This window comes from Dryobates pubescens, chromosome 35, assembly GCF_014839835.1.
Source record: "Dryobates pubescens isolate bDryPub1 chromosome 35, bDryPub1.pri, whole genome shotgun sequence".
Classification (NCBI taxonomy): Eukaryota; Metazoa; Chordata; class Aves; order Piciformes; family Picidae; genus Dryobates; species Dryobates pubescens.
Genome location: NC_071646.1, coordinates 4898031 through 4910404, shown reverse-complemented (window position 1 = coordinate 4910404; position 12374 = coordinate 4898031). Strand labels below are relative to the sequence as shown.

The 12374-nt window shown below is 41.3% G+C and overlaps 1 protein-coding gene across 1 annotated transcript; it reads right to left on the bottom strand.

Moving 5' to 3' along the window:
• Positions 1 to 363: 363 nt before the first annotated feature.
• Positions 364 to 6003, bottom strand: LOC104296305 (bile acid receptor-like). Its single transcript, XM_054176421.1, has 10 exons — positions 5900 to 6003; positions 5216 to 5578; positions 4356 to 4496; positions 3095 to 3234; positions 2899 to 3003; positions 2702 to 2801; positions 1741 to 1869; positions 1120 to 1236; positions 765 to 878; positions 364 to 602 (listed from the first exon to the last, which is right to left on the bottom strand). Exons 1-10 carry the CDS (start codon positions 5961 to 5963, stop codon positions 364 to 366), a joined length of 1512 nt encoding a protein of 503 aa, XP_054032396.1. The 5' UTR covers positions 5964 to 6003.
• Between the last annotated feature and the right edge of the window lie 6371 nt (positions 6004 to 12374).

The window sequence follows — 12374 nt, the reverse complement described above, 5'->3', positions numbered from 1 at the left end:
GGCCCCGCACCTCTCTCACCACTGTCCCCCGCCGCCTCCAGAGCGACACCGTGCGAGGCAGGAGGCTGCACCATTTTCTTGACGCAGCCCCGCAGCCCGGGTGTTCGTCTGGGGTTTGACTGCGGGCACCTGCCCACCTCTCAGGCACGGCGCAACGAACAGTTTACACGTTTTTTCTTTCTCCATGGCTTCGGAGAAAAGGGGCTCAGAGCCGGCACCTCATGACGGCTCAGGCGCGGCACTCGCCGGCTGCGGAGGGAAGACAAAAAGGCGGGAGGCGAAAGCGCGCGCCGGAGACGAGAGGGGAGGAGGCGCGCAGGCTGCGCAGCGGTAGGGCGGGAGCGCGGCTGTGCGACGGCCCCGTCAGTGCAGGTCCCAGGTCCCGAAAAGCAAAGGGGTCAGACGGGGGTCCTTCGTCCTCCACGTCACCAGCACCTCCGCGTGGCTGTGGTTGAGGGTCCGCAGCTCCGTCAGGCGCCCGATAAGGCGGGCGAAGTGTTGTGGGTCTTCGGGATGGTGGATCTTGGAGTACTTGTACAGGATGCCCAGGAGCGGCTCTTGCAGCTCTTCTACGTGCCGCTTATTCCTCAGGAGCGGGCGATCTGTGGGAGCGCGGCGGGAGAGCGGGATTAGCGGGGTGGGCCGCGGAGGGGCGGCGGGCGGGAGCGCGGAGAACGGGAGCGCGAAGGGCCGCGGTGGGAACGCAGGGCGCGGTGCGAGGAGACGGACAAGCGTGCCTAAGTGCAAGTCAGCTCCCAGTTTACCTGAAAAAAACACGGTTGTTGCTACGAGGAGGGCATATTCGGTCTCTGTCACTTTGAGTTCCCCCATGCTTCTGTAGAAGTAAAACAGTGCGGTAATAAACTCCTCCGTTATACCTTAAAAAGGAGAGAAAATAACCATACCATTACTTCATAGAATCATAAACCAATTTTGGTTAGAAGAGATCTTTATGATTGAGTCTGACCATTAACCCAGCACTGACAGGTCACCACTAAACCATGTCCCTCTGCATGACAGCTTTGGGAATGGGGGACTCCGCCACTGCCCTGTAAAGCCTGTTCAAAGGCCAGCAAAACAAAACATTCCCAAGTAGTTTGATTCTGAGACCTCTGTTACCTGTGGTAGTAGTGGAAGTTGGACAGTCTTCACTGTGAGACATTTCCATGGAATAAATGTTTTTGTCAAGGTTTTGCATGTGACAACATGTCCCATGATCAGAAAGCCTTACGTGACCTGAAACAAGGTAAATGGCAGCCAACCTCAATGTGACTTTAAATATTTATCTGCATCTGCTTTGCAAATATGTACCTAAAAATGTATGACTTTTTTTTACCAGATCCATGCTGACAGAAAAAAGTTGCTCTTTTTGGCATCTACCACCTCTTTCATTGGTGGCATTCTTATCCGAGTGTCTTAACACAACGTGTCATATTAATGACACATAATAGCTATTAGTATCTGTCCACCTTACTATTTGTTCACTCAGAAATGTCACTCTTGGGAGTAATGGAAAGAAAACAGAGATCTAATTAATTTGAGAGGCAGGCATGTTATTTTTTGTAGTAGGGTGTTTGAAGAAATGGTGTATAGGAGGCACACAGGCATTACCAGTAGTATTCTAAGTACCACTATGCTTGAATAGGAAATTATTTGAGGTTAAGTGAATTAAAGTGCATGGAAGTTGTTCCAACCTAGCCTCCTACTTAGGTTAGCAGAAAGCTTGCTAGTCAAACTTACTTTCACTTGTTGATGGCTGGCATTCACGAATTCTTTGGTTGTATATTTGGGCAGAGCGCAAAAACATTGCCTCAACTGTTGACCCTTTCAGCAGTGCAATCTGATCTTCACTAGCTAAACTTTCAAATCCTGCAGGGAAAGATACATGTTAAGAATCAGTGAATACTGTGGCTGCCTTTAAACCCCCTAACATTCATTGATAAAATTGTTTTTAACAAATGCCTTCACTGGAAAGGAGAAGCCGTAGTTAAAAGAAAAACGTACCAAAGACTATTGGTATATAGGGATCTTTCTTGCTAGTTGGCAGGTTAGACCCCAAAAAAAGTGCAGTTGCCAGTGTCTAGTGTTACAAGATTCACAGGAAGGTAAAAGTAAAAATTTTGGGTTTAGGCAAGGCTTCATCCAAAATTCTTTCCTGATATCTTATTTATATCACATCCTAATACTTTATATTTGCTACATTGCTCCTGTGTTCCAGTTTGTGTCTGTTGCCTCTTACCCTATCACTGGCACATTAAAATGTAGTGAATTTAATTGCATGTTCCCTTCTTTAAGGAAAATATGAGTAAGAGCACCTGGTTAGTCCCTTCTCTGCTGCCTTTTCCTTTGAAGGAACATCTGGGGATTTTTATGAGCATGATAAATTGCAAACTGAACTGGCTTTCAGAGAATGTGTTGGGAAAGTAACTCGCTCAAGATGGTATTCTGAAGTCCATGTACTTTAAATGTCCCTACTCCATGTCAGAAATGGAAAAGAAATCTCTTATCAAGCTTCTGAAGTGAATGCTTCTAACTTGTCCTCATAACAAGGGAGTGGTAACCTTGATAGGGCAGAAAAAACAATCAGTTGAATGAGAGAGTTTTCTTAAAGCCTGTATTTTTCCTGGATTCATGCCATCAGATTCTCCCTCTAAAACAAAGTCACACTAGTCTGTAATATTTCCCAAAGGAAGAAACCTACCTGGAAGTCTTTTTGTGAAATCCACTAGCACTTGTACGTGGACAACTGCTGTCTCAGAGAGACGGAGAAAACTTTCCTCAGGACTTGCAGTTTCTTGTAGCTGCATGAAAGAGCATTTAGACATCTGATATAAGCAAGGTGCAATGCTTAGGATAACATTAACTTATCAATGCAGGCTGATTGTTCTGTATACATACAAACTTCTTTGCTTCCTCAAGGGGAATTGTGTATTTTTGGTGTGCTGCCACAATGTGGTCAAGAAGCTGATGTTCCCCTGGAGTAAGTTCCATCTTCTCCAAGATCTGTTAGAAAAATAAACCAATCAAATGACAATAATGTGTGTGTATGTGAGAGATAAAAATAGAAATATTTTAAATAGAAAAAGTATCCTACTTTTGCAGATCTTGTTGTAGATGACACATGCTTACTGTTCAGTCCCTCGTCTTCCAGTTTAATGTTGCAAAGAAAACTGCTCTTCTGTTTGAAATTCTTCCTCAGTCGCTTTGACTTGCACTGTACTTCAGTCAGCAAACCTGCAAAGCACAGCAGTGTGTATCAGGGTATTTCCAAATATATACAACTGGAAATAAACACTTTTGTTATTTCGTGTAACACAAACCTTGCATCACAGGAGCCATAACCTATAAGGAACTAGGCTTACTGGACAGTATGGCAATGTGTTATGTATTAGGAATGTCAGTGCTCGGTATCCACCGACAACCTGAGTCTTGCAGTCTTATGTTGAACTTGTGGCTCTGAGACACAACTATGAGAATTTTTCATGCATCATAGATTGGCTTAGGTTGGAAGGGACCTTGGAGATCATCTACTCCAATCTCTTCACCATGGGCAGATGCATCTCTCAACTACACTTGTCTGCTCAAGGCCTTATCCAACCTGGCCGTGAAGTCCCCCAGAAAGGAAGGATCCACAATTTCCCTGGACAACCTTTTCCAGAGTCTCACCACCCATGTATTGAAGAACTTCTTATGAGCCAGTCTAAACCTGCTCTCCCTCAGCTTCAAACCATTCCCCCTTGTCCTATTGCTAGGTTCCTCATTATGAAAAGTCTCTCTGCAGTCTGGAAGGCAGCTTTGAGATCCCCCTGGAGTCTTCTCTGGGCTGAACAACCCCAGCTCCCTCAGCCTATCCTCATAGCAACACTGTGCAATCAATCAATTATTTTTTTTTCCCAAACCCAAAAGCACATCTGATGTGCTTACTGCTGTCCTGTCAAAGTTCAGGACATAATGCTGTCTCTTTTTAGTAGTTTCTTTTGTTTTCTTGTAATGTCTTTGAATAGCAGTTCTCTTAACTTCAGAAAATACTTCCCAAACATTGGTGGGCTTTGCAGCTACAAGTGCTACAGACTTGTCTATGTTTACCCCATATCTGGGGCTAAACTATTGTTCTATCATCCAATGACCCCTTCCCAGCTGGGAAGGAAGACTGGGAAAAGGAGGGGAGACCCATGGGTTGAAATGACAACAGATTTAATGAAACAGCAAAGCTGATGCTAATATTCATGCAAATACCAAATACGCAAAGTGAACGTACAGTTAAATATTCCTATAGCTAATTGAAGTTTAGATCAATGCCACTGAGGGGTTGACTTTGGAAAAGGTCAAGTGGCCAGCATGGAGGGAGGACTTACATTCTGCAAGCATTCCCACTGCTTTGCACTTCTTCAGGCGGCATTCCTGACACTTCCTCCGCATGTACATGTCCATCTCACAGTGGCCGCCGTTCTTGCACCGATACACTGCATTTTTGGTTATACTGCGGCGAAAGAAGCCTACAGAGAAGGATCAGGTTATGACTGAGGCAATTTAGGGAGATTTTTCTTTAAATGGTTTAAAGAATTAAAGTGTCTTTTGAGGTTTTGGGTTTTTTACAATGTAAACTTGAGCTCAATTTTAAATTTTGTTTTTCACAACAGTTACATCTTTTTCCTTCTGACAAATATTGATCACCTTTTTCCTTACCTAATCAAGGCAGCTCCCATATAGCAAGTTACAATATAAGTGGCAATTAATTATTACTTCACAGAATCACAGAATGTTAGGGGTTGGAAGGGACCTTGAAAGATCATCCAGTCCAACCCCCTGCCAGAGCAGGATCACCCAGGGCAGGTCACACAGGAACACACCCAGGTGGGTTTTATCTGATTTTATTAGTAAGTAAAAATTAATGACAGTGAAGTAAATCTAGAATAAATTGTCATGGGAAAATCAGCACTTGCTTAAATAAACACTGTTCTTGTGAATAATCATTGCAAAAATGAGATACATTAAACACCTGTGTCGAATAGACACTGGGAAAGCATTTCTTCTAAAAACTTTATAAAAATGTGAGTCTGGATAAAGGCTTCCTTAGCTAAATTAAAATCCTCTGTGGAAATGTCAGCTTAAAAGTGATTAAATCTGTTTGCTTAAATCATAGATATTCAGACTTCATGCTGAGCACTGTGGAGCCACAGTCCTGGGTAAGATACAGCTCAGCTTCTCCTCTTACCTTTGCAGCCTTCACAGGTCAGTGCATTGTAGTGATAGCCTGAGGCCTTGTCACCACAAACAACACACAGCTCCTCCTGCCCCCTCAGTCTCAAAGAGGAGTGGCTTAATCGTGGCCGTTTTAATCCTTGGTATCCAGCATCATCAATGTGGGGAGCCATGAGAGGGGGTTTGCTCAGCTCACAGCTGCTGATAGACTGCCCATCGCTGTAGTGAGAGTCCAGGCCATATGTGCTGTACTGGGACTGAGGAGGTTGTGACTGTAATACTGGAGGAGGGATCTGAACTGTGGAGTATTGGCAGTAAGGTGCAGTCTGAAACTCGGTGTCTTGCAGCTGATAGTTGATGTGCTCTGGTAAAACATCTACATACAGAAGAAATTGAAAATTAAGTAAAAACCTGACATCAGCTACTTGAAAGTTTTACAATGTTTTATAGACGGAATATTTAATCATAAATAATAGAGGAACACATTTTCAGAAGGGAAGTCTGATGTTTTCTTTTAAAATAATCTACCTGATATGTTTTTAAGTAGAATCTTAGATGTAGTAAAAATGGCCTGGTCACACTTTGGGCAGTGTTGTGTGGGTGCTTGTAAAGACAAATGAAGAAAATGATGGGAATTCCCACAGCTGTCCATTCTACTATACTGTTTTTTCACAATATGAAATTTTGCTTTACTCACCATAGTACTGGATGGGCTCAGGAAGACAATACCCATCAGGGACAGTGATAAACGTGTTAGCCATGTTCTGCTCCCAGCTGCACTGTTGTGGGCACTTTGTTGTATGACTGAGGTTTAAGAAGGCAACCTGGAGAAATGAAAAAGAGAAACACCACATGAGAAAGCATCACTGGATTGGCTGAACTACAGAGCTAAACCCAGAAATCTCCAGAAAATGGCACAGTTTGCAGACCGTAAGAAAATCAGAGTCACATAATGCCAAGTCACATAATGCTTTCAGTGAGGTTGCAAAATGTTTGATTGTCCTAATACTACCCATTCAGGACAGAGTCTATTCCTAAGCTTCCAAATGGAGCTAATTTGCTCCAAATTTTACACAGAGCCTTGTGGGGCAATAAAAGTAATCGTTGGAAAATTCTCTAATTCAGGAAGAGATGAAAAGGAGCTTCACTGTATAGAAAAAAACTTGCTTTCACAAGGAGTTAGGACATTTACCCTAATGTGGAAGTGGTGGGTGCTCTGTTTCTACACTAAGATGAGCTTTTACTGTATTTGATGGATTTTTTTAAGGTCAGGCTGGATGTGGCTTTGGGCAACCTGGTCTAGTGGAAGGTGTCCCGGTCCATGGCGGGGGGGTTGGAACTAGATGATCCTTGAGGTCCCTTTCAATCCTGAGAATTCTGTGATTCTGTAATTTGCTTCATTCATGCTTTATGCAAATTGGAAGCAAATAAATACAGGAAAGCAGTTTGTAAAGACCAGCATGGGATATCTCTCTCCCCCATCTAAACACTCTTATGCAGTAAGTCAGTTCTGCCTCACTGAAGCACTGCCTAATTTATATTAGGTTCCAAAACTAAGAGTATTCCTTTCAGAGTGCAGTTTCCTGTGAAGACCAAAGAAGTCAATCACGTATAGGATGCATTGCCCTCTAGAGAGCTTTTTGCTGTCCTGAGATTATTGAAGGAGCTTGGGCTCCTGGATGGATGCTTTGATGTTCCCCATAACAACGTATACTGAGAGTTCACAATACTGCAGTTGTTGCTGGTCAACTGTTGTGCTTTGAGTTCAAAGCTTTTCCTGGTTTTCAGTAATTTGACTTTATAGGGTGGTTCTGAAAAAGTGTATTCTGAAAGTTCTGGAAAGTTTTATATAAAAACCCCAATGACTATATGAACACTAGCATGAGCTGAGTTTGAGTTTACAGATGTGTGGAGACAGTCTCTGGTGTTGCTTAGCAATTGAGTGGTAGTTTAATGAGAGCAGTAAGTAGAAAAAATTTTTCTTGCCCCACTCCCCCCCCATCTCTCTCCATCTGTGGAATGTACAAGAGGGTCACTGATCAAAAGTATGTTGTGTCTGATGCCCATTAAGTAAAGTCTTCACAAGACAACTTGCCAATGGACTATTCATAGGCTTTCCCTGAGCAGATAAGAAGGACAGAAAAGATGAAAAAGAAGGCAAGTAAATATTTGGAAAGAGTAGCAAATCAAACCCCTACCTGGATTCTTTGTATATGCCTATTGCAGAATCTACAGTCTTTCCTTGAAAAACTCACTTGTTGGGGTTTTTTTTTGCATTACCTAGACCTGGCTACAGCTGAGAAAATGAATATCTAATTTCAGGAAATCTGAACTGAAGTCATGCCTGGAAAGACACACTTCCCTTCCCCCCAAACTGGCCATATCTTGGAACAGAACACTTTCTCTTTGTGTTGTCAGCAGAAGGTGAAAAGATGCAGTGAGGCTGGAATGCTGATGTTTTTGTTATCTCTGCTAGTAAATATTTGTTTGAGAGAGAAATGACTCACTGAATCATGAGGTCCTTATCAGTTAGATCAATTTGGCCTGGGCAAAGTCTGCATTTTTCCCCCCAAATGCATATTTGCTGAAGAAATGTCTTTCTGAATTCCAGTCATTTCTTTAAATAGAAGCAATTCACAAAAGCTAAAATAAAATTACACCAATCCAGTCTGATTAAAATATTATATTGGAGTATGAAGTACATATAACCAAATGTTAGGTTGAGTAAACATCTTGGAAGCAAATTTTTATTGGGCAGTTTTCTCAGCTCAGATATTGTATGAGAACAGATTTGAAGATTTAGTCCTTCTTACTCTTCTTTTTTTATGGCTAATAAAAGTTATAATTTGCAACCACAGGATTCCCAGCTTAGAGTGAGACTTTGTAAATTGAAGCTCTTTAATTAAGAGAATGTTATAAAAGTATTGATAGTAAATCCAGTCGTTTTTTGAGGAATGGGACTTAATGGTCATCCCTGGGTGTGAATGTTAACTTTCATTTTCTGACACTTGAGAATTCAGCATTAACAAGTTTGTTCTTCTGGTATAAGACAGTATTGAGCTTTTAAAAATAAATATAAAGAATAAAATATGTAAAGAGAGAACTTGGACAAGATTGACTATCGTAACTATGTGTTACAACCTTTTTTTCCCACTTCACATATCAGTCAGTCAGTCAGCAGCAGGAAAGCCTCCTCCAAGGTTTAGGAGTCACTGAAATTTCCTGATGCATTATATGATGGTCTCCCAAAAGTTCAGCAGCCATCCCTAACCTCTCACGCTTCATAGCAGTGAGCCAAGATGTAAAAGGACACGTCCTCATCACACGCATTCAGTAACACCTTGCTGTGAAGGCAAGCAAATTCTGCACGCCCACAAAATTTAGCTACACCCTGTGCAACTGGGGAGTCCATGACAGAATGAAGCATACATGTCCAATGGGAATTTTCAAAGCATAGTAAGTCAAAATATTGCTGTATCTATTGTGGATGTGTGTTTTAAAAAGGCAGCAGAACAAAAAAAATCATTCCCAGAGATGATGAGTAAAGGCCTTTAATCTAAAACATGGAAATGACCAAAACCAAAAGGTTTTTAATAAAAATCATAAGCAGTAAAATCACAAGCAGTAACATGGTTAGGGTGGAAGTCTTTAGTCCTTAGACACATGGACCTAAAGGAGAACGTCATCTGCATAAAGGCACACATGCCGGCCCCTGCTTTTCCTTCTCAGTTAACTTCTGAGGTGCTGTTTCTCATGGGACATTTTATGTGTGAAATCCTAATCATTGTGGGGGAGGTGGAAGTGTTTGCTTGGTTTGGTTTAATTTTAAAAGCTTATACAAGCTTGAGGTTTTTAAAAATTATTTACTGTATTTGGTTTTGTTGTTGCTTCCTTTTTTGTTTTCCTGAAGAAGATGGAGGCAACCAGAACAAGAGGACACAGTCTCAAGGTGCACCAGGGGAAGTTTAGGCTGGAGGTGAGGAGAAAGTTCTTCACAGAAAGAGTAATTTGCCATTGGAATGGGCTGCCCAGGGAGGTGGTGGAGTCACCATCCCAGAAGGTGTTCAAGAAAGTATTGGACGTGACACTTGAAGCCATGGTTTAGTTAGTCATGAGGTGTTAGGTAATAGGTTGGACTTGATGATCTCTGAGGTCTTTTCCAACCTGTTTGATTCTATGATTCTATGTTACCTAGACTTGAGGTTGCTTAAGAATACTTGAAAATGTTGCATTTTTGACAATATTCCATCTTCTGAATAACAACATTCAAATAAGATGAAATGTATGTTGGTTCAAGGGGCTGGTTATCCATCTAATACAGAAATTCAGCAATATTTGGTTATTAGGCCTAACTGAAAGACTTCAGTTTATCAGAGATGGAAACAAAACCCCCCAAGGTGTTAATTGATAAAAGTGAAGTACACAAACCAGTCACTTAACAGAATGTACCCACTCAGGCTAGAGTACATACTGGCTACTTATTTAAGGTGAAAGATGTTGCTGTCATTTTTATTGCTATAAATATCACATACTAACATATTATCAATTTATATTGTCAAATTTAGTAAGATGCAAAACATACTTCATGTAGAAGAGGGCCCAGGGAGCTCTTCAAGAGGTAAGTATTGACAGTACTTGAACTGCTATTGTAAATATTTTGACAATTGAGTCATAGGGAAATTTCTTGTTTATAGGGGAGTTTAGGAACTCAAGCTGAAAATCCTCAACATTTACTTAACACACCTTGTTGCATGTTCATGATCATGTAGTGGGACTAGATAGCACATTTCAGTCTCAGTGTTAATGGCTGTACCCTTTTTGCTTCTGGAAAGTATACCTGAACTTTGTAACTTGTGACATTTAAACCAAAAAGTGAAAATAATTTAACTGAGTAAAATTGGTGGCAACTATGTGTGATGCCAGGTGATATATTCAGTTTCACTCAAGCAATTCAGCAATCTCTGATTACTATAATTAAAGAATGCTTTTGCAGGGGAAAATGTAGGATCTCTTGATTGAACCTATATGCAGCTTATATGCAAAACTAAGATTGTATCTGTTCCTCTCAGTTTCAGCGTGCTGAGAAGCTCCCCAAAACTACTGTTTGAAGAAATCCCACTTCTCATTAAAGGTATTCCTACCTTGTCATACAATAACCATAACAGGAATTGCTTTATTTCACTAATGGATTGTGTTGCAATTATCTTGAAGCCTTCCTTTGGAATTGTTACCCCATTTCAAAGGTATAAATTATATACACTGAAAAATAAGAGGTTAGAGGTTGTTTGAAACTGAGAGTTTTCCAGGTTCTTTTGGGGAGATGAAACAAATAATTGAATTTAAAAGGCATTTTACTTCACTCTGCATGTCAAATGAAATACTGCTAGAAAAAATGCCTGGCAGCAGGATAGCAAAGTTAAAGGTGCATATTTTCTATTTTCACTTAATCATTTAAAAAGAAAAGAAAAAAAAAGTAAAAGAAAAAAAAAAAAAAAGAAAAAAATGGAAATGCCTGAAATATTTTCACATGGCAAATTGATTTATGGCTAGAACTACAATTTATAATCCCAGAGCATTCAGAAAAGTAAAGGAAATACTTACGGTAGTTCCTCTCAGAGGGTTTCTTGCTTCCAGAGCTGAGTCCGCTGGGCTGCAGCACTGATCCTAGCTCTGAGTCCAGCTGCAGCAAACTGGGTCTTTTCCCTATTTATCAGTTTCTGTGCATACACAAGGCTCCAGACACTCTGCAGAGCAATGCTATGGCTCTGAGACACAAACTTCCCACACAGCCTTTTCTGGGGTCGAAGCAAGGGCAGCTGCAAGTCCACATAAATCAAATAATAACTGGGTCATCAGGGACAGAGGCCATGGGGACCCTCACGTCACTGTTTCCCAGAGTTCTCCCTGTCCAATTACTAAATATTCTGCTTTCCTTCTTGGTAGAATTTTAAATTCTCCTCTTTTGCTTGTCTAACATTGACATGTTTGGTTGTTGATGGAAAATATTCATTTCCTGAGCAGGGAAAATCATGCAGTAGCATTATTTGGAGATGCCTACATGATACAAATAATTCATCATAAATGGTTTGGGTTGGAAGGGACCTTAAAGATCACTTAGTTTCAAACCCCCTGCTGTAGGCAAAGGCACCTCCTACTAGACCAGGTTGCTCAGGGCCTCATCCAACCTGGTCTTAAAACACTTCCAGGGATGAGGCACCCACAGCCTCTCTGGGCAACCTGTTCAGTGTCTAAACATAAAGAACTTCTTCCTAATGTCCAATCTAAATCTTTCCTGCTCCAATTTCAAACCATTGTCCCTTGTCCTATCACTACAAACACTTGTCTAAAGTCTGTAGCCCCCTTCAGGTACTGGAAGGCTTCTCTAAGGTCTCCCCAGAGGCTTCCCCAGGCTGAACAGCCCCAATGCTCTCAGCCTGTCCCCATATGAGAGGTGCTCCAGCCCTCTGATGATCTTTGTGGCCTCTGGACCCTCTCCAACAGTTCAATGTCCTTTTTGTGCTGCAGAACTGGGCACAGTGCTCTAGGTGGGGTATCACAAGAGCAGAGCAGAGCTCTGCATTGATAATGCTTGGTGACAGACGGCTGCAAAGTGTAGATTATGCAGTAGAGACAAAGATAATGATCTTGTAAGTTTAATTATGATCAACATTTGTGTTTTTAAGTAGCTTTATACAGCAATTACTAGGATGTCACAAAAACTTCAGTGGTAGAAATGAAAAACATAACATTGTTAGAGCTAAGATATTGTTCACAGCAGTATCTCTTTCACATACACCATTGGCATTTTCTTTCAGCTTTTCAGCCTTTCCCATGAAAGCTGGAAAAACAAACAGAGCTTTGTAAACTATTGCTTGTAGCTTCTAAATACTACAGACTTTTGTTTTTTGGTACCTTTTCTGGTACCTTTACTGGCAAGGTGTTCAAGTGTACCTATGGGATGTGGGTATTTAAAGCCTGTTGAATTCAGGAAATCTGAAGGATGGGTGTTTAGAAGGTGTCTAATCACCTTTCTGTTCAGTGTTATAAAACCCAGTGGATTCAGAGCAAACACACACATATATATATACACACACCTAGTCCTGAAACTTAGATGTAGTGGAAATTAACTGCAGTGCAACATTAAGTATTAGCCCATGGTCATGCACTCCAAC

Bases quoted from the DNA above. Each gene is read 5' to 3' on its own strand.
- LOC104296305 (XM_054176421.1), bottom strand. From the start codon at position 5,963: ATGGCTAACACGTTTATCACTGTCCCTGATGGGTATTGTCTTCCTGAG. The intron at 5,579-5,899 runs GTGAGTAAAGCA...TTCTGTATGTAG, and splicing joins TGAGCCCATCCAGTACTATG to ATGTTTTACCAGAGCACATC. The intron at 3,235-4,355 runs GTAAGTCCTCCC...TGTGCTTTGCAG, and splicing joins AGTGGGAATGCTTGCAGAAT to GTTTGCTGACTGAAGTACAG.